Source organism: Hypanus sabinus, chromosome 6, assembly GCF_030144855.1.
Source record: "Hypanus sabinus isolate sHypSab1 chromosome 6, sHypSab1.hap1, whole genome shotgun sequence".
In the NCBI taxonomy this organism is placed as follows: domain Eukaryota; kingdom Metazoa; phylum Chordata; class Chondrichthyes; order Myliobatiformes; family Dasyatidae; genus Hypanus; species Hypanus sabinus.
The window spans coordinates 2,645,187-2,671,644 of record NC_082711.1 but is presented as its reverse complement, the minus strand read 5'-3'; the positions used below and the strand labels follow the sequence as shown (position 1 = coordinate 2,671,644).

Below are 26,458 nucleotides of genomic sequence, written 5' to 3'. Positions count from 1 at the left end.
AGAGCATGTCTCATAAGGATAGGTTGAGTTCACTCTTTGGAGTGAAGGAGGGTGAGAGGTCATTTGATAGAGATGTACAAGATGATAAGAACCATATATCGAGTGGATAGCCCACTACCTCCTTTTTATTTCCCAGAGCGAAAATGGCTAATACGAGGGAACAGAATTTTTAACGTGACTGGAGAAAAGTGCAGGGTGATGTCAGAGGTATGTTCAGAGATGGTGGGTGCATGGAACGCCCTGCCAGGGCTGGTGCCAAAGTAAGTGCGCTATGAACGTTTACGAAACCCTTAGAAAGGCACGGGGATGATAGAAACATGTATGGCTATGTAGGAAGAGAGAATTAAAGTGATATTGAAGCAGGTTACGATATCGGAACAACATTGCGGGTCCGTTCTGTGCTTTAGCATTCCGATAATTCCGTTACGTTTAATGATCAGCGTAGGATGTCCAAGGTTGGGGGTGCTACACTCCACGAGATTTAAACACGGGTTCTGGTGGGTATATGGAGCGAGATGGCAGAGGATTTGGTAGAGGTGGGTAAAATTACAGGGTTAAAAGACGCTTGGACAGACACATGGTTGTGGGAGGAATCCAGAGCATACAGAAGAAACCCACGCATTCTTGGGGAGGATGTACAAACTCCTTACCGACGGCGGATCATTCAATTCCGAACTGCGACGTCCCAAACTGTAATCGCGTTGCGCTAACAGCTACGCGACCGTGGGGCACCCACACAAGCACAGGGAAAATGTCCAGACAGCGGCGGGGATCGAATCCCAATCACTGACGCCATAAAGCAATTGCGCTAGCCGCTACGCTACCTCGCAGAAATCCTGAGTTCATCCTGAATCCTGCGACTCGAGTTCAATTCCTATCGCAGTCTGAAAGGATTCTTTTACGTTCTGCCCGTAACCGCGTAGTGTTTCTCCTGGTGCTCCGGTTTCATGCCACTTTCAAAGGTGCGCCAGTTAGTAGGTTAATAGGGTAAATGAAACCGGCTGGTGGCATCAGCTCTGGACTTCGGGGCGATAGGTCCCGAGTTGGAATCCAGCCGATTCCCTTGCACGCTCTCCATCCGTGCCTGGGTTGTGTCGAACTAGCAACTCGACCTCGTAAAAAAAATCCTGGAGAGGGATGGGCTTCGCCAGGTTTCAGATGCCGAAGACACGCCGAAAGATGAGCGATCACCAAAAAGATCGGTGCAAAAAGCTTGTCATGTCGGCGCCCCGACGACTCCACCAGGAGTCAATCGTGTACACACACACACACACACACACACACACACACACACACACACACACACACACACACACACACACACACACACACACACACACACACACACACACAATCCCTTAGAATTCTCCCTCACCTCCTGCGCTAGAGCAACTTCGTGCCTTATTTTAGCCCCCCCCCCTCCGATTTCCTTATGAAGTGTTATCTTACATTTCTGATACTCCACAACTACCTCAATTTAGTACCTGTCTATACCTGCTATACGCCTCCTTCGTCTCCTTCGTTTACTTAACCAGAGCTTTAATATCCCTCGAAAATCAAGGTTCCCTAACTCTAGTAACCTTGCCTTTCATTTTGAATATACAAACGTTGTACACTCAAAATTTCACTTTTGAAGACCCCCTCCGCTGACGAAGAACACATTTGCTAAACAACAAACTCTCCCAATCTGCACTTGCCTTTCTGATACCGTCAATATTGGAGATCCTCAACCCAAACACCAGACAGATTGTTCTCCATAATTATCTTCAAAACAAAAGTGTGTAAGGCAGAGGAGTAAAAATAGGCCACTTGCCCACCAAATCTGCTCCGTCATTCATTCAGGCTGATCCTTTTCTCCCGTCCTCAGCCCCAGTGCCCGGACCTTTGATGCTCCGTCCAGTCAAGAACCTATCAACCTTTGCCTTAAACATGCCCAGCGACCTGGCATGCACAGCTGCCTGTGGTAACAAATTCCACAATTTCATCACTCTCTGGCGAAAGAATTGTCTCTGGACCTCTATATTAAGTGGCTGTCCCTCTACCCTGAGTTTGTGCCTTCTTGTCCTAGGCACACACACACCATAGGAAACATTCTTTTCACATCTACTCAGCCTAGGCCTTTCAACATTTGAAAGGTCTCAATGAAATCGCCCCTCGTCCTTCTAAATTCCAACGAGTACAGACCCAAAGGCATCAAACATTCCTCGTATGATAACCCTTTCATACCCAGAATCATCCTTGTGAGCCTCCTCTGGACTTTCTCCAATGCCAGCTCATCTGTTCTTAGATGAGGAGCCCAAAACTGTTCATGATACTCAAGGTGAGGCCTCACCAGTGTTTTGTAAAGCTTCAGCACCACATCCATGCTCTTGTATTCTAGACCTCTTGAAATGAATGCTGACATTTCATTTGCCTTCCTCACCACCAACTTACCCTGTAAGTTAACATTTAAGGTATTCTTCACAAGGACTCCCAAGTCCCTTTGAATCTTAGATTTTTGGATTTTCTCCCCCATTTAGAAAATAGTCTGCACATTTATTTGTACTACCAAAGTGCACGACCATACATTTTCCAACATTGTATTTCATATTTCTTGTCAATTCTCCTAATCTGTTTGTCCTTCTGTAGCCTATCCGTTTCCACAACACTACCTGCTGCTCCACCAGCCTTTGTGACATCTGCAAACTTGGCAACATAGTCATCTATTCCATCATCTAAATAAAAAGAAGCGGTCCCAACACTGAACTCTGCAGAACACCACTAGTCACTGGCAGTCAGCCAGAAAAGTATTCTTTTATTCCCATTCTCAAAGAATCTCGATAGGTTCGTCAGGCAAAATTTTCCCTTAAGAAAACCATACCGACTTTGTCTTATCTTGTCCTGTGTCACCAAGTACTCCATGACTTGGAGTGATATTTGAAGGCTTCGAGTCCTCTGGCACCATGCCAAAGTATAATAATTTTTGAAAGATAATTTGTAATGCCTCCACAATCTCTACTGCTACCTCTTTCAGAACTCCAGGGTGCAGATCATCTGGTCTGGTGACTGATGTCCCCCTCGTTCTTTCAGATTTTTGAGCACCTTCTCCCTTGTGATAGATAGTAACTGCATTCACTTCTCTTCCATAGCAGCCTACTGGCTCACTTCTAGTGTCTTACTCCTTTATTTCATCTGCCTTCTCCTTGTACCTCATTATTATTTCTCTGGCCTTATTTTCCTGTGGTCCTATATCCACTCTAATCTGTCTTTTATTTTTATATACTTGAAAAAGTTTTTATTATCCACTTTGACATTGTTTGCTAGCCTGCTTTCATATTTCATCTTTTCACAACTATTCATTCTTTTAGTTGTTCTCTGTAGGTTTTTAAAAGTTTCTAATTCTCTAGCTTCCCCACTATTTTTGCTTTGTTGTATGCCCTCTCTTTTGCTTTTACATTAGCTTTGACTTCCCTAGTACATTAGTTTTGAGATCCTGCCAAACTAATGACAATTGTGATGACTATATGCAACGTGTTCCCCTACACAAATTTCTGACACCTCCTTTGATTCATACCATAATAGGAGATATAGTATCCACTATCTCTGGTTGGATCTTCTATGTACTCATAGAACATAGAATAGTACAGCACATTACAGGCCGTTCGGCCCACAATATTGTGCCGACCCTCAAACCATGCCTCCCATATAACCCCCACCTTAAATTCCTCCATATACCTGTCTAGTAGTCTCTTAAACTTCACTAGTGTATCTGCCTCCACCACTGACTCAGACAGTGCATTCCACGCACCAACCACTCTCTGAGTGAAAGCCCTTCCTCTAATATCCCCCTTGAACTTCCCTCCCCTTACCTTAAAACCATGTCCTCTTGTACTGAGCAGTGGTGCCCTGGGGAAGAGGCGCTGGCTGTCCACTCCGTATATTCCTCTTAATATCTTGTATACCTCTATCATGTCTCCTCTCATCCTCCTTCTCTCCAAACAGTAAAGCCCTGGCTCCCTTAATCTCTCATCATAATCCATACTCTCTAAACCAGGCAACATCCTGGTAAATCACCCCTGTACCCTTTCCAATGCTTCCACATCCTTCCTATAGTGAGGCGACCAGAACTGGGCACAGTACTCCAAGTGCGGCCTAACTAGAGTTTTATAGAGCTAGATGAAGGCATTGAGAATAACATAAGCAAATTTGCTGAGGATATTAAGCTGGGTGGCAGTGTGACATGTGATGAGGATGTTAGGAGAATTCAGGGTGACTTGGATAGGCTGGGTGAGTGGGCAAATACTTGGCAGATGGCATTTAATGGGAATAAGTGTAAGGTTATCCACTTTGGGAGTAAGAACAGGTAGGCAGATTATTATCTGAACGGTGTAAGAGTTGGGTAAGGGAGAAATACAAAGAGATCTCAGGTCCTTGTTCATCAGTCACTGAAGGTGAATGAGCAAGTGCAGCAGGCAGTGAAGAAGGCTAATGCAATGTTGGCCTTTATTACAAAGGGAATTGAGTACAAGAGCAAGGAAATCCTCTTGCATTTGTACAGATCCCTGGTGAGACCACACCTGGAGTATCATGTACAGTTTTGGTCTCCAGGGTTAAGGAAGGACATCCTGGCTGTAGAGGAAGTGCAGTGTAGATTCACGAGGTTAATTCCTGGGATGTCCGGACTGTCTTATGCAGAGAGGTTAAAGAGACTGGGCTTGTACACGCTGGAATTAAGCAGATTGAGAGGGGATCTGATTGAAACATATAAGATTACTAAGGGATTGGACAAGATAGAGGCAGGAAATATGTTCCAGATGCTGGGAGAGTCCAGTACCAGAGGGCATGGTTTGAGAATAAGGGGTAGGTCATTTAGGACAGAGTTAAGGAAAAACTTCTTCTCCCAGAGAGTTGTGGGGGCCTGGAATGCACTGCCTTGGAAGGTAGTGGAGGCCAATTCTCTGGATGCTTTCAAGAAGGAGCTAGATAGGTATCTTATGGATAGGGGAATCAAGGGATATGGGGACAAGGCAGGAACCGGGTATTGGTAGTAGTTGATCAGCCATGATTTCAAAATGGCGGTGCAGGCTCGAGGGACCGAATGGTCTACTTCTGCACCTATTGTCTATTGTCCTCAGTGAATACTTCTCTTCGGTATTCACCACTGAGAGGGAACTTGATGATGGTGAGGACAATATGAGTGAGGTTGATGTTCTGGAGCATGTTGACATTAAGGGAGAGGAGGTGTTGGAGTTGTTAAAATACATTAGGATGGATAAGTCCCCGGGGCCTGACGGAATATTCCCCAGGCTGCTCCATGAGGCAAGGGAAGAGATTGCTGAGCCTCTGGCTAGGATCATTATGTCCTCGTTGTCCACGGGAATGGTACCAGAGGATTGGAGGGAGGCGAATGTTGTTCAAAAAAGGTAGTAGGGATTGTCCAGGTAATTATAGACCAGTGAACCTTGTGTCTGTGGTGGGAAAGCTGTTGGAAATGATTCTTAGAGATAGGATCTATGGGCATTTAGAGAATCATGGTCTGATCAGGGACAGTCAGCATGGCTTTGTGAAGGGCAGATCGTGTCTAATAAGCCTGATAGAGTTCTTTGAGGAGGTGACCAGGCATATAGATGAGGGTAGTGCAGTGGATGTGATCTACATGGATATTAGTAAGGCATTTGACAAGGTTCCACATGGTAGGCTTATTCAGAAAGTCAGAAGGCATGGGATCCAGGGAAGTTTGGCCAGGTGGATTCAGAACTGGCTTGCCTACAGAAGGCAGAGGGTCGTGGTGGAGGGAGTACATTCAGATTGGAGGGTTGTGACTAGTGGTGTCCCACAAGGATCTGTTCTGGGACCTCTACTTTTTGTGATTTTTTAATTAGCGACATGGATGTGGGAGTAGAATGGTGGTTTGGCAAATTTGCAGACGACACAAAGGTTGGTGGTGTTGCAGACAGTGTAGAGGATTGTTGAAGATTGCGGAGAGACATTGATAGGATGCAGAAGTGGGCTGAGAAGTGGCAGATGGAGTTCAACCTGGAGAAGTGTGAGGTGGTACACTTTGGAAGGACAAACTCCAAGGCAGAGTAAAAAGTGAATGGCAGGATACTAGGTAGTGTGGAGGAGCAGAGGGATCTGGGGGTACATGTCCACAGATCCCTGAAAGTTGCCTCACAGGTAGATAGGGTAGTTTAGAAAGCTTATGGGGTGTTAGCTTTTATAAGTCAAGGGATAGAGTTTAAGAAATGCGATGTAATGATGCAGCTCTATAAAACTCTAGTTAGGCCACACTTGGAGTACTGTGTCCTGTTCTGGTCGCCTCACTATAGGAAGGATGTGGAAGCATTGGAAAGGGTACAGAGGTGATTTACCAGGATGCTGCCTGGTTTAGAAAGTATGGATTATGATGAGAGATTAAGGGAGCTAGGGCTTTACTGTTTGGAGAGAAGAAGGATGAGAGGAGACATGATAGAGGTGTAGAAGATATTAAGAGGAATATACGGAGTGGACAGCCAGTGCCTCTTCCCCAGGGCACCACTGCTCAGTACAAGAGGACATGGCTTTAAGGTAAGCGGAGGGAATTTCAAGGGGGATATTAGAGGAAGGTTTTTCACTCAGAGTGGTTGGTGCATGGAATGCATTGCCTGAGTCAATGGTGGAGGCAGACACACTAGTGAAGTTTAAGAGACTACCAGACAGGTATATGGAGGAATTTAAGGTGAGGGGTTATATGGGAGGCAGGGTTTGAGGGTCGGCACAACATTGTGGGCCAAAGGGCCTGTAATGTGCTATACTATTCTATGTAAAGGGACGTTCTCCAATGGTGAGGTGTGATCTCTGGTCCTAGCCTCCCGTACTATGGGGATCGGTATGACGCCTTCAGTTCGGGGAATGAGAGGAATCTGATGTCAGCAGGAGCCATGTTGTCCCGTGCCACCGGGAAGGGAAAGCGAGAGTACTCACTGAAAATTCACAGACAGCTTCGTGACGCCAGAAACACGTGATGCAGATGGCAAGGGAAGTAAACCAGAACAGACTACAACTCTATCCATGCGTCAACGAAAGCGACGCCTCCGTTCTGGAAAGGCTGTCTGCATTCTGTGCACGGTATGAAACTGTGGTGAACTGCATATACCTGTCTGGACACACCCCTCTGCTGACTGCTCCTGTGGCTCCTCCCACAGACCCCTGTCTAAAGGCGATTGGAGGCACTGCTCCTCACTCAGTCTCCAGGATGTTGTGTGGTGGTCTCTTGCTGCTAATTGAAGCCTATTGTTCGCCTCCCGTCTCCGAGAGTTATTGATGGTGCATCAGAAACAATGAACGATGTGACATCCAGGAAAGTCCCCTCCCCTCAAATGGAGCAGACACCCTGTCTGGCCGCAGCCGAGCTGAGGAGGATCCTGGTCAGAGTAAACCGATGCAACGCTGTGGAGCCAGACAACATTGATTGCATATATGTCCACTCAGATAACAACGTGAACCTGAGCTTAAACTGAAAAGAAAAATCCTCTCCAGGCCCACTCGATCGGACCTTTCAACATTCTCCAAACTCCAGGGAGTACATGTCAAGAGTAATCAAACGCTCCGCATCTGTCAAGACCCTTGCACTCCATGGATTATTGTCACGAACGTCCTCTGGACCCTCTTCAATGCAGGCATATCCTTCTTAGATAAAGAAGAATGGGCTGGCATTGGAGGAGGTTCAGAGGTCACTACATCCAACATGGACAGCACACTTAACTGGGTGACCGGCAGGACGGAAAGGGGGTTAGGCAGCTAGTGCAGAGTTCCCCTGTGCCCGTCCTCCACAACAACAGGTATGTTGTTTTGGATATTGTTAACGGGAGGATGACCTGGCAGACGAAAGCCAAAGCGGTCAGGTCTCAGGACTCACATCACCAGGTTCAGGAAAAGATTGAGTCTGGTACTATGGCTCAAAAGAGAAACATAGAAAACCTACAGCACCATACAGGACCTTCGGCCCACAATACTGTGCCGAACATGTACTTTAGAAATTACCTAAGGTTACCCATAGCTCTCTATTTTTCTAAGTACCATGTACCTATCCAGGGGTCTCTTAAAAGAACCTATTGTATCAGCCTCCACAACCGTCGCCAGTGTCCCGTTCCACGCACTCACCACTGAATAATATATTTACCCCGTTACATCTGTACCTACTTCCAATCACCTTAAAACTGTGCCCTCTCAGGTTAGCCATTTCAGCCCTGGCAATATGCCTCTGACTATCCACACAATCAATGCCTCTCATCATCTTATACACATCTATCTGGTCATCTCTCATTCTCTGTCCCTCCAAGTAGAAAAGGATGAGTTCACTCAACCTATTCTCATAAGGCATGCTCCACAATCCACGTAACATCCTTGTAAATCTCCTATGCATCCTTTCTACGTTTACACATCCTTCCTGTGGTGTGGTGAGGTGAACGGAACTGAGCACAGTACTCCAAGTGGGGTCTCATCAGCATCCTATATAGCTGCAACATTACCTCTCGGCTACTAAACTCAATTCCACACTTGATGAAAGCCAATGCACCATATGCCTTAACCACAGAGTCAACCTGCATAGCAGCTTTGAGTGTCTTATGTACTCTGACTCCAAGATCCCTCTGATCCTCCACACTGCCAAGAGCCTTACCATTAATATTATATTCTGCCATCATATTTGAGCTGGCAAAATTTGGCATCCTATCAATGTCCCACTGTAACCTCTGACAGCCCTCCGCACTATCCACAACACCCCTAACCTTTGTGTCATCAGCAAACTTACTAACCGATCCTTTCACTTCCTCACACAGCTCATTTATAAAAATCCTGAAGAGTAAGGGTCCAACAACAGATTCCTGAGGCACCGCACTGGTGACTGACCCCCCCCCCCCCCCCGTTCAGAATATGACCCGCCTATAACCACTCTTTGCCTTCTGTGGGCAAGCCAATTTGGGATCCAAAAGCAATGTCCCTTTGGATCCTATGCCTCCTTACTTTCTGAATCAGCCTTGTGTGGGGTACCTTATCAAATGCCTTGCTGAAATCCATATACACTACATCTACTGCTCTACCTCATCAATGTGTTTAGTCACATCCTCAAAAAATTCAATCAGGCACGACCTGCCTTTGACAAAGCTATGCTGACTATTCCTAATCATATTATGCCTGTGCAAATGTTCATGAATCCTGCCTCTCAGGATCTTCTCCATCAACTTACCAACTACTGAAGTAAGACTCACTGGTCTATAATATCCAACTACTCTCTTTCTTGAATAAGGGAACAACATTTGCAACCAACCGCTCCTCCGGAACCTCTCCCATTCCCGTTGATGATGCAAAGATCATTGCCAGAGGCTTAGCAATCTCTTCCCTCGCCTCCCACAGTAGCCTGGGGTACATCTCATCCGGGCCTGGTGACTTATCCAACTTGTTGCTTTCCAAAAGTTCCAGCACATCTTCCATAATGTCTACATGCTCAAGCTTTTCAGTCTGCTGTAGGTCATCCCTACAATCGCCAAGATCCTTTTCCATGTGAATACTGAAGCAAAGTATTCATTAAGTACCTCTGCTATTTCCTCCGGTTCCATACACACTTTTCCATCATCACACTTAATTGGTCCTAATCACTCACATCTTATCCTCTTGCTCTTCACATACTTGTAGAATCCTGCTCGCCTAAACCTCCTCTTGGCCCCTTCTGGCTCTACTAATTTCATTATTAAACTCTTTCCTGTTAGCCTTATAATCTTCCAGATCTCCATTACTAACTAGTTTTTTGAACCTTTCGTAAGCTTTTCTGTTCTACTTGACTAGATTTTCAACGGCCTTTGTACACCACGGTTCCTGTACCCCACCATCCTTTCCCTGTCTCTTTGGAACGTACCTATGCAGAACGCCACGCAAATATCCCCTGAACATTTGCCACATTCCTGCTATATATTTCCCTGAGAACATCTGTTCCCAGTTTATACTTGCAAGATGCTCCCTGATAGCTTCATACTTCCCCTTACTACAATTAAACTTTTCCCTAACCTGTCTGTTCCTATCCCTCTCCAATGCTATGGTAAAGGAGATGGAATTGTGATCACTATCTCCAAAATGCTCTTCCACTGAGAAACCTGACACCTCACCAGGTTCATTTCCCAATACCAGATCACGTGCACCCTCTCCCCTTGTAGGCTTTATCAACATATTGTGTCAAGAAACCTTTCTGAACACATCTAACAAACTCCACCCCATCTAAACCCCTTGCTCTAGGGAGATGCCAGTCGATATTTCAGAAATTAAAATCTAACACCACGACAATCCTGTTATTATTGCACCTTTCCAGAATCTGTCTCCGTATCTGCTCCTTGATGTTCTTGGTATTATTGGGTGGTCTATAAAAAGCACCCAGCAGATTTATTGACTCCTTGTTCTTAACTTCGACCCACAGAGACTCAGTAGATAATTCTTCAATAACTTCCTCCGTTTCTTCAGCCATGACACTATCTCTGATCAGCAGTGCCACGCCCCCACCCCTTCTGCCTCCCTCCCTGTCCATTCTGAAACAGCTAAAGGCTGGCACTCTTGTAAACATTCTTGCCCTTGGGCCACGCAAGTCTCTGCAATGGCCACAACATCATAGCTCCAAGTACTGATCCACACTCTAAGCTCATCCACTTTGTTTATGATACTCCTTGCATCTAAGCGTATCCGTTCTCTATCACCTGCTTATCCTCCGTCTTACATTGTTTCCACGCTTTCTCTTTGTGAGCCAACAGCCCCATCCTCCGTCTCTTCAGTTTGGTTCTCACCCTCAGGATTTCTAGTTTCAACTCCCCCCAAAAGCCTTAGCAAACCTCCCTGACACGATATTGGTCCCCCCCAGATTCCCGTGCAACCTGTCCTTTTTTGTACAGGTCACCCTACCCCAAAAGAGGTCCCAAATGATCCAGAAATCTGAATACCTGCTCCAATCCCTCAGCCACGCATTTATCCTCCACCTCATTCTATTCCTATACCCGTGCCACATGCTAATGAGGCCAAAAGAAAGGGAAATTATACCGCTTAACACCTTGCTCTAGAGACAACGCAAGAGAGAGGGCTTCAGATATGGACTATTGGTCTCTTTTCCGGTGAAGGTAGGATCTGTTTTAGAAGGCACGGGATATCTTTATTTGCGCTGGCAATATCGGAACACAACAGCAGAGGAAAGACAGGCTCTGATGTAAAGATAGCAACGAGTTTATTCACAGTAATTCCAAAAGAAGATAGCTGCCGCGGCCGAGCGACACCGTGAGGCGCAACATTCTCAAAATTAGAATGCCGTGATTAGCGCTGAATGGGCATCTGCGTAAATGATACCATCGAACCACAGAACATTGTAGGCCCTTCAGCCCTCCATGTTGTGCCGACCCATATGATCCTTAAAAAAAAGTACTAAACCCACACTACCCCATAACCCTCCATTTTTCTTTCATCCGTGTGCCTGTCCAAGAGGCTGTTAAATACACCTAATGTTTTAGCCTCCACCACTATCCCTGGCAAGTCATTTCAGGGACTCACTACCCTCCGTGTAAAAATAAACTTATCCCTGATGTCTCCCCTAAACTTCTCGCCCTTAATTTTGTACATATGCCCTCTGGTGTTTGCTATTGGTGCCCTGGGAAACAGGTACTGACTATCCACCCTATCTATCCTCTCATAATCTTGTAGACCTCTATCAAGTCCCCTCTCATTCTTCTACGCTCCAAAGAGAAAAGTCCCAGCTCTGCTAACCTTGCTTCATATGATTTGTTCTCCAAACCAGGCAACATCCTGGTAAATCTCCTCTGCACCCTCTCCATAGCTTCCACATCCTTCCTATAATGAGGTGACCAGAATTGAACACAATACTCTAAGTGCTGTCTCACCAGAGATTTGTAGAGTTGCAACATGACCTCTCTACTCTTGAACTCAATCCCTCTGTTAATGAAGCCTAGCATCCCATACGCCTTCCTAACTACCCTATCAACCTGTACAGCGACCTTGAGGGATGTATGGATTTGAACCCCTATGTCACTCTGTTCATTCACACTCTTAAGTAACCAACCATTAATCCTGTACTCAGTCTTCAGGTTTGTCCTTCTAAAATGCATTGCCTCACACTTATCCTGATTGTATCCAGATAAAAGGAACACGGTATCCTCAACCCTACCAAAATCTTATACAGAAGGTTAGGAAACCGCATTAGAAAGAGGAAGTTGCTCGAGAAAAACACAAGGAACTTTAAACGATTAATGACTGTTGTCAATCAACAATTAAACAATAACATCTGGGAGTCTAACATACTGGCGCCTGGCACAGACAGGAAGAGCTCATTCCACGGTTCCACTCCTAACTCCCGCTCACTTCCACAGCCTCCAGGCACATCTTCCCACTTTTATCTCTAATCGGTCCTACCTTCACTCCTGTCATCCTTTTGTTCTTCACATAATTGAAGAATGCCTTGGGGTTTTCCTTTACCCTACTCGCCAAGGCCTTCTCATGCCTGCTTCTTGCTCTTGTCAGCCCCTTCTTAAGCTCCTTTCTTGCTACCCTATATTCCTCAATAGACCCATCTGATCCTTGCTTCCTAAACCTCATGTATGCTGCCTTCTTCCACCTGACTAGATTTTCCACTTCACTTGTCACCCATGGTTCCTTCACCCTACCATTCTTTATCTTCTGCACTGGGACAAATTTATCCCTAACATCCTGCAAGATATCACTAAACATCGACCACATGTCCATAGTACATTTCCCTGCAAAATCTTCATCCCAATTCACAAGTGCAAGTTCTAGCCTTATTGCCTCAGAATTTGCCCTTCCCCAATTAAAAATTTCCCTGTCCTCTGTGATTCTGTCCTTTTCCATGATAATGCTAAAGGTCAGGGAGCGGTGATCACTGTCCCCCAGATGCTCACCCACTGATAGATCTGTGACCTGACCTGGTTTGTTACCCCAGGTAACGAACCCTTTAGAACAAAGATGAGGAGGAACTTCTTGAACTAGAGTGGAGTGAATCTGTGAGATACATTTCCACAAAGCCTGTGAAGGCAAAGTTGTTGACAATATTTAAAGTGGCGGTTGATATTTTCTTAATTAGTAACGGTGTCAAATATTATGATGGGAAAAGTTCAACGCTAAAAGTGCTTTTTTTTCGAAAGTACAGAAGTGTCACCATTCACAACCTTGAGATTCATTTGCTTGCTGGCATTCATAGCAAATACAAAGAAACCTATTAGAATCGAAGAAAATTTGCACACAAAGACGGACAAGTAGCCAACGTGCAAATGACAACAAATTATGCAAGTACAAAAATGTATAATAATAATAATAATAATAATAATTAAAAACACGAGTGCAACATCCTTGGTAACGAGTCTATATGTGGTGGACTATGTTCAGTCCTGATACGAGTGAAGGGTAATAACTGTTCCTGAACCTGGTGGTGTGAGTCCTGAGGCTCCCGTACCTCCTTCCTGGTGGCAGCAGCGAGAAGAGAGCCTGCCCTGCGTGCCGTTTCCCTGCGACAGCGCTCTTTGCAGATATGTTCAATGGAGGCAGGAGAATAGTGTTGAGAGAAAGAGAGAGGTGTCAGGGAGGTGGATCACCTTTGGTGTGAAGAGCTATCGTATCTTCTCATGTAGGTCCTCTGCCTTTGTTCAGCTCTGCCCTAAGGCTCAAAATACGATGTTTGTATACGACAGTGGTCACACACAGGACAACAGGCCGGCCAAATCAGGCGAGTAAAGCCGTTAGGTTTTATTTTGAAGCCTCCGTGACTTTGGGCCTGCCTACCCAAAACACGTGAAGACTGGATTCGGTGGACTGCGCGAAGGACAAAAGGGCAGGACGGTGTTTCCTAGCCTGCGTTGTGGAGCACGAAGAGCACGGCAGGGCACATCCATCGTTCTGGTCATGCACTGCATGCTGACTTCTGTCCAGTCGTCTTGCCACTAGATTCAGATATACCAGGATGAAAGAGTCTGGCCCGCACAACTCGCTCACATTTTAAAAACACGTCACGACATTCAATAAAGGATGGCAGTGGCCTTTGTCGCTCGCGATAAGACACCATGCAATGGTGGAGCAGCTTTAATTTTCCTCCTGTGTCACGTAGTTTTATAACAGATTCAGATTGAAATAAATAAAGCATTTTAGCAAACCTGCTGATAAATTATTAACATTAATCTTTTGAAAACACAATTGAAAAATAATTTCTAAATAGCTTTGTTATTGTGGATGTGAGTGTGGGTAAAGAGCTGTGTGGTGGGGGGGCGCGGGTGGGGGTGAGTATTTATACGTGTACAGTATAGGTGTGTGTGTACATGGGTCCCATCCTCTCCAAGGAGTCATTTAACCATGACCTACCGATGGAAATTCTTGTTGCTAGGGACTAACATTGCACAGGATGGCAGAGCCACACAGTCCAGCAATGAACGGTCAGCTCATCGAGCCATCGACGGTGAGACCGGGAACAAAGACTCCTGCGCCATGACCAAAGTCGAGAGGGACCCTTGGTGGAGCCTCGATTTGCAGCAGAAACATCAGGTCTGGTCCGTCCGAATCACCAATACAGAGGGGGACCCCAAAGAGGGAATAGAGGGCGCCGAAATCCACATCAGCGACTCCTTCCTCAACTTTGGCAACGAAAACCTAAGGTGAGTGGATGGTGATGGAGTCCCTGCAGAGACTCGCAGTCCTTCCGGTTCACTTCCCAGATGGTATTACAGAAACATAGAAAACCTACAGCACAATACAGGCCATTCTGCCGACAAAGTTTTCCCAGATATGTCCTTACCTGAGAACTACCTGAACTAACCCATAGCACTCTATTTTTCTAAGCTCCATGTATCATATAACCATTTCAGCACAGAAGCAGGCCATCTGGGCCCTTCTAGTCCTTGATGAATGCTTACTCTCACCTAGTCCCACTGGCCTGCACTCGGCCCATAACCCTCCATTCCTTTCCTGTCCATATACCTATACAATTTTACTTTAAGTGGCAATACCGAACCTGCTTCTACCACTTCTACTGGAAGCTCGTTCCACACAGCTACCACTCTCTGAGTAAAGAAATTCCCCCTCGTGTTACCCTTAAAATTTTGCCCCCTAATTCTCAACTCATATTCTCTTGTTTGAATCTCCCCTACTCTCAATGGAAAAAGCCTATCCACATCAACTCTATCTATCCCCCTCATAATTTTAAATCCTCTATCAAGTCCCCCCCCCCACCCAACCTTCTATACTCCAAAGAATAAAGGCCTAACTTGTTCAATCTTTCCCAGTAATGTAAGTGCTGAAACCCAGGTAACATTTTAGTAAATCTTTTCTGTACTCTCTCTATTTTGATGCCATCTTTTCTATATTGGGTGACCAGAACTATACACAATACTCCAAATTCGGCCTTACCAATGCCTTGTAAAATTTTAACATTACATCCCAACTCCTATACTCAATGCTCTGATTTACGAAGGCCAAAGTACCAAAAGCTTTCTTCACCATCCTATCCACATGAGATTCCACTTGAGGCAACTATACACCATTATTCCTAGATCACTCTGTTCTACTGCATTCCTTAATGCCCTACCATTTACTATGTATGTCCTATTTGGATTATTCCTACCAAAATGTAGCACCTCACACTTATCAGCATTAAACTCCATCTGCCATCACTCAGCCCACTCTTCTAACTGGCCTAAATCTCTCTGCAAACTTTGAAAACCTTCTTCATTATCCACAACACCTCCTACCTTAGTATCATCTGCATACTTACCAATACAATTTACCACCACATCATCCAGATCATTAATGTATATGACAAACAACATTGGACCCAGTACAGATCCCTGAGGTACACCACTAGTCACCAGCCTCCAACCTGACAAACAGTTATCCACCACTACTCTCTGGCATCTCCCATTCAGCCACTGTTGAATCCATTTTACTACTTCAATATTAATACCTAATGATTGAACCCTCCTAACTAACCTTCCATGCAGAATCTTGTCAAAGGCCTTACTGAAGTCCATATAGACAACATCCACTACTTTACCCTTGTCAACTTTCCTCGTAACCCTCACTATCCTTTTGCTATTAATATAACTGTAGAAACCCTTCAGATTTATTTTCACCTTACTTGCCAGTACAACCTCGTATCTTCTTTTAGCTTTTCTAATTTCTTTCTTAAGATTCTTTTTAAATTCTTTATATTCCTCGAGCACCTCATTTACTCCATACTGCCTATATTTATTATAGATCTCCCTCTTTTTCTGAGCCAAGTATCCAATATCCCTTCAAAACCATGGCTCTTTCAAACTTTTAACTTCTCCTTTCAATCTAACAGGAACATAAAGATTCTGTACCCTGAAAATTTCACATTTAACTGACCTCCATTTCTCTATTACATCCTTCCCATAAAACAAATTGTCCCAATTCACTCCTTCTAAATCCTTTCACATCTCCTCAAAGTTAGCCTTTCTCCAATCAAAAATCTCAACCCTGGGTCCAGTCCTATCCTTCTCCATAATTGTATTGAAACTAATGGCATTGTGATCACTGGACCCAAAGTGCTGCCCAACACATACCTTCGGCATTTCATTCCCTAACAGAAGATCTGAGGGCCCTAGGTGAAATAGTATTGAAATACATGGTGTAGAGTGACAGAGAGTCATAGCATAATAAACCAAGGAACAGTGCCTTCAGCCCAACTGGTTCATGCCAACCAAGTTAGTCCAATTTGCTGACAATCCCCCAGATCCCTCCAACCCTGCTGTCCATGTACTTATCCAACTGTCCTGTAAACTTACAGAGTCATAGAATAGCACAGCACCTATTTTAAATGCTCTTATTCCATCTGCCTCGAGCACTTTCTCAGAAATCTCATTCCAGTTACGCAACACGCACAGTGAGTGCAGAAAGACATAATAAACTTTTTTATTGTGGACAGGAATGTGATTTCAGCCTGCTACAAGTCGCAGCGTGTGTGGGGATGGGACCAGCTGGTTTCTTTGTAAAATTGAGAACTACACAATTAGGGTCCAGTCCTATCCTTCTCCATAATTATATTGAAACTAATGGCCTTGTGATCACTGGACCCAAAGTGCTCCCCAACACATACCTCTGTCACCTGACCTATTTCATTCCCTAATAGAAGATCCAACACTGTCCCTTCTCTAGTTGCTACCTCTATGTATTGCTGCAAAAAAAACTATCCTGCACACATTTTACAAACTCCAAACTATCCATCCCTTTTACAGTATGGGCTTCCCAGTCTATGTGTGGAAAATTAAAATTTCCCACAATCACAACCCTGTGCTTACTACAAATGTCTACTATCTCCTTGCAAATTTGCTCCTCCAATTCTCGCTCCCCATTAGGTAGTCTATAATACACCCCTATAAGTGTTACACTTTTCCCATTCCTCAATTCCACCCAAATAGTCTCCCTAGACAAGCCCTCTAATCTATCCTGCCAGAGCACCACTTTAATACTTCCTCTGTCAAGCAATACAACACCTCCCCCTATTGTCCCTCCGATTCTACCACACCTGAAGCAATGAAATCCATGAATATTTAGTTGCCAATCACACTCCTCCTGCAACCATGTTCCACTAATAGCTACAACATCATATTTCCAGGTATCAATCCACGCTCTAAGCTCATTCACCTTTCTTACAGTGCTCCTAGCATTAAAATAAATGCATTTGAGAAATTCTCCACCTCTTCCTCTGTTTATCTCTAATAGCACAAAGAACTTTACTGTCTTCTTTTTCTTCCTTCTCCCATACATCTGTTCCTACACTCTAGTTCCACTCCCCCCCCCCCCCGCCTGATATCTAGTTAAATCCACTGGAGCCTCTCTAGCAAACCTACCTGCAAGAATACTTGTCCCCCTCCAGTTCAGATGTAAACCGTCCGGCCGGAACAGGTCTCACGTTCCCTGGAAAACTGCCCAATTATCTATAAATCTGAAGCTCTCCCTTCTGCACCATGTCTTCAGCCACGTGTTGATCTGCGCTATCTTACTATTTCTAAACCTACCTGCACGTGGCACTGGTAGCAATCCTGAGATTGCTATCCTGGAAGTCCTGTTCTTTAACTTGGCACCTAGCATCCTAAACTCACCTATCAGGACCTCCTCACTCTTCCTACCCACGTTATTGGTCCCTACATGGACCACGACATCCGGCTGCTCACCCTCCCTCTTGAGAATACTGAGAACTCGATCTGAGATATCTCGGACCCTAGCACCAGCGAGGCAACAGACCATCCGGGATTCACGATCTCTTCCACAGAACCTCCTATCTGCCCCTTAACTATTGAATCCCCTATCACTACTGCTCTCCTCTTTTCCCTCCTTCCCTTCTGAGCTGAGGGTCTGGTCTCGGTGCCAGAGACGCAACCTCTGCAACTTGTCCCTGGTAGGTCGTCCCCACCAACAGTATCCAAAATGGCTGATGGGAACGGCCACAGGGGAGCTCAGCTCTTCCTGTCTGTTCCTCTTCCCTCTCCTGACAGTCACCCAACTACCTGTCTCCTGAATCCTAGGGTGAGTATCTCCCTGAAACTCCTGTTTATTTCTGCCTCTGCCTCCCGAATGATCCGAAGTTCATCCAGCTCCAGCTCCCTAACACGGTTTGTCAGGAGCTGCAGCTGGATGCACCTTTTGCAGGTGTAGTCATCAGGGACAACAGTGCTCGCCCTGACTTCCCACATACTGCAAACGGAGCATTCAACTGCCCTAACTGCCACCTCCATTACCTCCTCTTCAGCTAATCAGATTAATTAAAGGAGCTTACCCGGCCTTGCCTCACTTGGAGTGAATCTCGTCCTCAACCTCTGCTCACTTTTAAAATTCCCTCACTGATCTCAGAGGCTGACTTTCACACGCTTGTGCAGTTGTGCCCCGTTTAAAGCTTGCCTCTGCCTGTTCTCGCCGAAGCCTGATTGAGCCAAAACCATCCCACTCTGCCTCAGTCCACTCCGACGATGGCCGCTGGATGTGGTGGTCTTTCTTTTAAAACTTTGGCGCACTACGTCACATGCCTGTGCAGTCTAGCCTCTTTGCCCCGATCAGTTAGAAAAAAAGATTCTCTCTGAGATTCTTTTACCTCTTCCCTCACCGCCTCTTGCTGCAATTTAAAATCCATCTAGGGGTCTCTTAAAAGATTATCATTTCCGCCTCCAACACCACCGCCGGCAGCCTATTCCATGCACTTCCCACACTCTGCGTAAAAATACATACCCCTGACGTCTCCTCTGTACCTACTTCCAAGCGCCTTAAAACTATTCCCTCTCGTGCTAGCCATTTCAGCCCTGGGAAAAAGCCTCCACACGATCAATACCTCTCATTATCTTGTACACCTCTATCAGGTCACCTCTTATCCTCAGTTGCTCCAAGGAGAAAATGCCAAGTTCAATAAACCACAAAGGGTGGGGGTGTTGTGGATAGTGTGGAGGGCTGTCAGAGGTTACAGCAAGACATTGATAGGATGCAAAACTGGGCTGAGAAGTGGCAGATGCAGTTTAACCCAGATAAGTGGATTTAGTGAAGGAAGTCTGAGAATCAGAATGGGAGTGCTGCGGAGCTATTTTGATTTTTTCTTCTCATCAGAATTAAGAAATGCAGGACTGCATGGGTGTGTGACGCTGGGCAGTGAAGTGCAGAAGATTTAAAAGGAACACTGCCTTATACAGCGGGCAGCTGAGTGAGTCGGGAGCAGAGTGAAGGCTTAGGGACTTACGCTCAATGGGCTTAGGCGGAAATGGGTGATGCAAGATAGGTTTAGTTTTCAATTATTCCCATTATTTGAGAAAAGGGGGAATTATGAGTGTGAGGGCAGCTTGTTGTTCTTGGTGTCAGATGTGGGATGTCCTGGAATCTTATAGCCTCCCGGACGACCGTATCTGTGCCGGGTGCACCAAGCTGCAGCTCCTAAGGGACTGTGTTAGGGAACTGGAGCTGCAACTCGATGACCTTCGTCTGGTCAGGGACAGTGAGTTGATAGAGAGGAGTTACAGGCAGGTGGTCACACCGGGGTCACGGGAGGCAGACAAGTGAGTCACAGTCAGGAGAGGGAAGGGGAAGAGTCAGGTACGAGAGAGTACTCCAGTGGCTGTACCCCTTGACAATAAGTACTCCTGTTTGAGTACTGTTGGGGGGACAGCCTACCTGGGGGAAGCAACAGTGGCCGTGCCTCTGGCACAGAGTCTGACCCTGTAGCTCCAAAGGGTAGGGAAAGGAAGAGGAAGGTAGTAGTTAGTAGTATTGGGGACTTGATAGTTAGGGGTCAGATAGGCGATTCTGTGGATGCAGTCAGGAGACCCGGATGGTAGTTTGCCCCCCTGCTGCCAGGGTCTCGGATGTTTCTGATCACGTCCAAGATATCTTGAAGTGGGAGGGTGAGGATCCCGAGGTTGTGGTACATATAGGTACCAATGACATAGGTAGGAAAAGGGAAGAGGTCCTGAAAGGAGAATATAGGGAGTTAGGAAGGCAGTTCAGAAGAAGGACCACAAAGGTAGTAATCTTGGGATTACTGCCTGTGCCACGCGACAATGAGAGTAGGAATAGAATGAGGTGGAGAATAAATGTGTGGCTGAGCGATTGGAGCAGGGGGCAGGGATTCAAGTTTCTGGATCATTAGGACCTTTTTTGGGGCAGGTGTGACCTGTACAAAAAAGACGGGTTGCACTTGAATCCTAGGGGGACCAATATCCTGGTAGGGAGATTTGCGAAGGCTACTGGGGAGACTTCAAACGAGAATGGTTGGGGGTGGGAATCAAATTGACGAGACAGAGAGTGGAGGTTAGTTCACAAATAGATAAAGATAGGCAGGTGATAGAAAAGGGGAGTGCTCAGACCAAAGGTGTAGGGGAAAAGGAAGAAAAAGACAGTAAAGTTATTTGCACCGTCAGGGATAAACAGAGAGTAAGAGGTGGAGAATTTCTTAAACGTATTTAAAGGTGGATGAGTTTAGAGCATGAATTGATACCTGGAAATATGATGTTGTAGCTATTAGTGAAATATGGTTGCAGGAGGGGTGTGATTGGCAACTAAATATTCCTGGATTTCGTTGTTTCAGGTGTGATAGAATCGGAGGGACAAGGGTGGATGTGTTGTATTGCTTGACAGAGAAATTATTACAGCGGTGCTTTGGCAGGATAGATTAGAGGGCTCGACTATGGAGGCTATTTGGGTGGAATTGATGAATGGGAAAGGTGTAGTAACACTTATAGGGGTGTATTATAGACCACTAAATGGGGAGCAAGAATTTGAGGAGCAAATTTGTAAGGAGATAGCAGTTATTTGTAGTAAGCACAGGGTTGTGATTGTGGGAGATTTTAATTTTCCACACATAGACTGGGAAGCCCATTCTGTAAAAGGGCTGTATGGTTTGGAGTTTGTAAAATGTGTACAGGGTAGTTTTTTTGCAGCAATACATAAAGGTTCCAACTGGAGAAGGGGCAGTGTTGGATCTCCTCTTAGGGAATAAGAGGTCAGGTGACGGAGGTATGTGTTGGGGAGCACTTCAGGTCCAGTGATCACAAAGCCATTAGTTTCAATATAATTATGGAGAAGGGTAGGACTGGATCCAGGGTTGAGATTTTTGATTGGAAAAGGGCTAACTTTGAGGAGATGTGAAAGAATTTAGAAGGAGTGGATTGGGACAATTTGTTTTATGGGAAGGATGTGATAGGAAAATGGAGGTCATTTAAAGGTGAAATTTTGAGGGTACAGAATCTTTATGTTCCTGTTAGGTTGAAAGGAAAGGTTCAAAGTTTGAGAGAACCATGGTTTTCAAGGGATATTGGAAACTTGGTTCAGAAAAAGATATCTACAATAAATCAGTGCTGGGTCCATTGTTATTTGTCATCTATATCAATGAGCTGGATGATAATGTGGCAAATTGGATCAGCAAATTCACTGATGATACAAAGACTGGAGGTGTAGTGGACAGTGAGGAAGTTTTCAAAGCATGCAGATGGATTTGGACCAGTTGGAGAAATGGGCTGAAAAATTGCAGACGGAGTTTAATGTGGACAAGTGTGAGGTATTGCACTTCGGAAGATCAAACCAAGGTAGGAACATACAAGGTAGAACACTGAGGAGTGCAGTAGAACAGAGGGATCTGGGAGTACAGATACATAATTCCCTACAAGTGGCGTCATAGGTGGATAGGGTTGTAAAGAGAGCTTTTGGTACATTGGCCTTTATAAATCAAAGTATTGAGTATAAGAGTTGGAATTTAGGAGAGAGGTTTTATAAGACATTGGTGAGACCGAGTTTGAAGTATCGTGTGCAGTTTTGGTCACCTAATTACAGGAAGGATATTAATAAGGTTGAAAGAGTGCAGAGAAGATTTACAAAGATGTTGCTGGGACTTGAGAAACTGAGTTACAGAGAAAGGTTGAATAGGTTAGGACTTTATTCCCCGAAGCGTAGAAGAATGAGAAGAGATTTGATAGAGGTGTATAAAATTATGATGGGTATAGATGGAGTGAATGCAAGCAGGCTTTTTCCACTGAGGTTAGGGGAGGAAAAAACCAGAGGACAAGGGGGAGGGGTAAAAGTTTAAAGGGAATATTGGGGGGGCTTCTTCACGCAGAGTGGTGGGAGTGTGGAATGAGATGCCAGATGAAGTGCTGAATGCGGGCTCACTTTCAACATTTAAGAAAAACTTTGACAGGTATATGGATGAGAAAGGTTTGAAGCAATATGGACTGGGTGTAGGTCAGTGGGACTAGGCAGAAAATGGTTCGGCACAGCCAAGAAGGGCCAAAAGGCCTGTTTCTGTGCTTTAATATTCTATGGTTCTATGGTTCTAAATATAGGTAGCATGAAGTAAATGAGGTGTTTGAGGAATATAAAGAATGTAAAAAGAATCTTAAGAAAGAAATTAGAAAAGCTAAAAGAAGATGAGGTTGCTTTGGCAAGTAAGGTGAAAATAAATCCAAAGGGTTTCTACAGTTATATTAATAGCAAAAGGATAGTGAGGGATAAAATTGGTCCCTTAGAGAATCAAAGTGGACAACTGTGTGCAGAGCCAAAAGAGATGGGGGAGATTTTGAACAATTTCTTCTCTTTGGTATTCACTAAGGACAAGGATATTGAAATGTGTAAGGTAAGGGAAACAAGTAGGGTAGTTATGGAAACTATGATGATTAAAGAGGAGGAAGTACTGGAGCTTTTAGAGAATATAAAAATGGATAAAGTCTCTGAGTCCTGACAGGATATTCCAAAGGACCTTGAGGGAAGTTAGTATAGAAATAGCAGGGGCCCTGACAGAAATATTTCAAATGTCATTAGAAACGGGGATGGTGCCAGAGGATTGGCATATTGGTCAGGTGGTTCCATTGTTTAAAAGGGGTTCTAAGAGTAAACCTAGCAAAGATCGGCTTTTAAGTTTGACGTCAATGGTGGGTAAGTCAATGGAAAGTATTCTTAGAGATGGTATATATAATTATCTGGATAAACAGGGTCTGATTAGGAACAGTAAACATGGATTTGTGCGTGGAAGGTCATGCTTGACAAACCTGACTGAATTTTCTGAAGCGGTTACTAGAAAAGTTGATGAGGGTAAATTAGTGGATGTTGTCTGTATGGAGTTCAGTAAGGCCTTTGACAAAGTTCCACATGGAAGGTTAGTTAGGAAGGTTCAATCATTAGGTATTAATATTGAAGTAGTAAAATGGATTCAACAGTGGCTGGATGGGAGATGCCAGAGAGTAGTGGTGGATAACTGCTTGTCAGTTTGGAGACTGGTGACGAGTGGTGTCCCTTAGGGATCTGTACTGGGTCCAATGTTGTTTGTCATATACGTTAACGATCTGGATGATGGGGTGGTAAATTGGATTAGTAAATATGCAGATAATACTAAGATAAGTGGCATTGTGGATAATGAAGTAGGTTTTCAAAGCTTGCAGAGAGATTTAGGCCAGTTAGAAGAGTGGGCTGAGCAATGGCAGATGGAGTTTAATGCTGATAAGTGTGAGGTGCTACATTTTGGTAGGACTAATCAAAACAGGCCATACATGGTAAATGGTAGGGCATTGGAGAATGCAGTAGAACAGAGTGATCTAGGAATAATGATGCATAGTTCCTTTAAGGTGGAATCTCATGTGGATAGGGTGGTGAAGAAAGCTTTTGGTATGCTGGCCTTTATAAATCGGAGCATTGAGTAATAGGAGTTGGGATGTCATGTTAAAATTGTACAAGGCACTGGTGAGGCCAAATTTGGAGTATTGTGTATAGTTCTGGTTACCGAATTATAGGAAAGATGTCAACAAATCAGACAGAGTACAGAGGGGATTTACTAGAATGTTACCTGGGTTTCAGCACCTAAATTACAGAGAAGGGTTGAACAAGTTAGGTCTTTATTCTTTGGAGTGTAGAAGGTTGAGGGGGGACTTGATAGAGGTATTTAAAATTATGAGGGGGATAGATAGAGTTGACGTGGAAAGGCTTTTTCCATTGAGCATAGGAGAGATTCAAACAAGAGGACATGAGTTGAGAGTTAGGAGTCAAAGTTTATGGGTAATACGAGGGGAACTGCTTTACTCAGACAGTGGTTGCTGTGTGGAATGAGCTTCCAGTCGAAGTGGTAGAGGCAGGTTCGATATTGTCATTTAAAAAAAAAAATTGGATAGGTATATGGACAGGAAAGGAATAGAGGATTATGGGCTGAGTGCAGGTCGGTGGGACTAGGTGAGAGTAAGCGTTCGGCACAGACTAGAAGGGCTGAGATGGCCTGTTTCCATGCTGAATTGTTATATAGTTATGAGTGTGAGTTTGTTCAATTTGATAGGTCAAATATGATAGCAGAATATAGCATTAATGGCAAGACTCTTCGGAGTGTAGAGGATCAGAGGAATCTTGGGGTCCGAATCCTTAGGATACTCAAAGCTACTACACAGGTCGTCTCTGTGGTTAAGGCAGCATATGTTGCATTGGCCTTCATCAACCATGTGATTGAGTTTAGGAGCCCAGAGGTAATGTTGCAGCTATATAAGGACCCTGGTCAGACCCCACTTGGAGTACTGTGCTCAGTTCTGGTCACCTCACTACAGGAAGGATGTGGAAACCACAGAAAGGGTGCAGAGGAGATTTACAAGGATGTTGCCTGGATTGGGGAGCATGCCTTATGGGAATAGATTGAGTGAACTGGGCCTTTTCTCTTTGGAGTGACGGAGGATGAGAGGTGACCTGATAGAGATGTATAAAATGAAGAGACGCATTGATCATGTGGATAGTCAGAGGCTTTTTCCCAGGGCTGAAATGGCCAACATAAGAGGGCACAGTTTTATGGTGCTGGGGAGTAAGTACAGAGGGGATGTCAGTGTTAATTTTTTTTAAGCCGAGAGCGGTGAGTGCATGGAACGGGCTGCCAGCGAATGTGGTGGAGGCGGATATGACAGGGTCTTTTAAGAGATTTTTGGATAGGTACATGGAGCTTTGAAAATAGAAGTCTATGGTAACCTCAGGTAATATCTAAATTAAGGACATGTTCAGCGCAGCATTGTGGGCCAAAGGGCCTGTATTGTGCTGCCAGTTTTCTATGTCTCTATGAAAGTTCAGCTGGAGGAACTTACAGACGAGCTGTATCTGAGGGAAGGAAATAAAGTGTCAATGTTCTGGATTGAAACCCTGCAGCCGTACTGAAATTGCAGACTGAAGATGTCAGTACTGTACAGGGTTTTGACCTGAAAGGTTGTAGCGCTGCTGGACAGGGTTCGTGGCTACTCTCCTTACCCAGACTCACAAACCTTTCCTTGCAGGTGCGCCACCATACAGTCAATCCGCCTTGGAGGAGTGGAGACCTTTGACTGTGGCGGCAAGCAAGGTCGATACATCAACATCGTGCGTCCCGGGGACAAGCAGCACCTGACTCTGTGTGAGGTGGAGGTGTTCGCCCAGCCACTGTTTATTATCCAGCCATGTTAAAGCTGTTTGCCAGCCCAGTGCAGCTCCAAGCGGGCGCCATCTGAGCCCGAGCTTGTGCCAGCCCAGAAACGAACGTCAAGCATTCACTGACCTACTCAGCCATTGTGGGAGCTGTTACCTTGTGCACCACCTTATCAAATATCTTCTGAAATTGAAAGTGATTTGTCTCCCCTCTGACTTCTCGAAGAACTATCAAATTTGTCAAGTGTAACTTACCAAGTGCTTAATTATATTAAACTTCTGCGCCCTCCTCTCTTGAATAAGCATGTAACATGTGCAGTTTCCAATCCGCTGGGACTTTCTTGAATTGTGGTGAATTTTGAAGAACTTATTTCATTGGTTCCGTACTCTCTTCCTTAAAATCCTACACATACAAGTCCTGTCAACTTGTCTGCCTTTAGGCATGGAGTCATAGAGCCTGAGCCCACTTGGTCATGCCAAACTGTTATCTTGCCTTGCCCCATCAACTGCACCGAGCTCATAGCCCTCCATATCCCTCCCATTCATGTACTTGTCCAAA

The 26,458-nt window shown here is 44.9% G+C and overlaps 1 protein-coding gene across 1 annotated transcript; it reads left to right on the top strand.

The window, feature by feature from the left end:
* The first annotated feature begins 14,355 nt into the window (after positions 1-14,355).
* On the top strand, positions 14,356-26,084 carry LOC132394943 (pentraxin fusion protein-like). Its single transcript, XM_059971290.1, has 2 exons — positions 14,356-14,654; positions 25,773-26,084. The coding sequence occupies exons 1-2, from the start codon at positions 14,356-14,358 to the stop codon at positions 25,936-25,938; spliced, it is 465 nt and encodes a 154-aa protein (XP_059827273.1). The 3' UTR covers positions 25,939-26,084.
* The last annotated feature ends 374 nt before the right edge of the window (positions 26,085-26,458 follow it).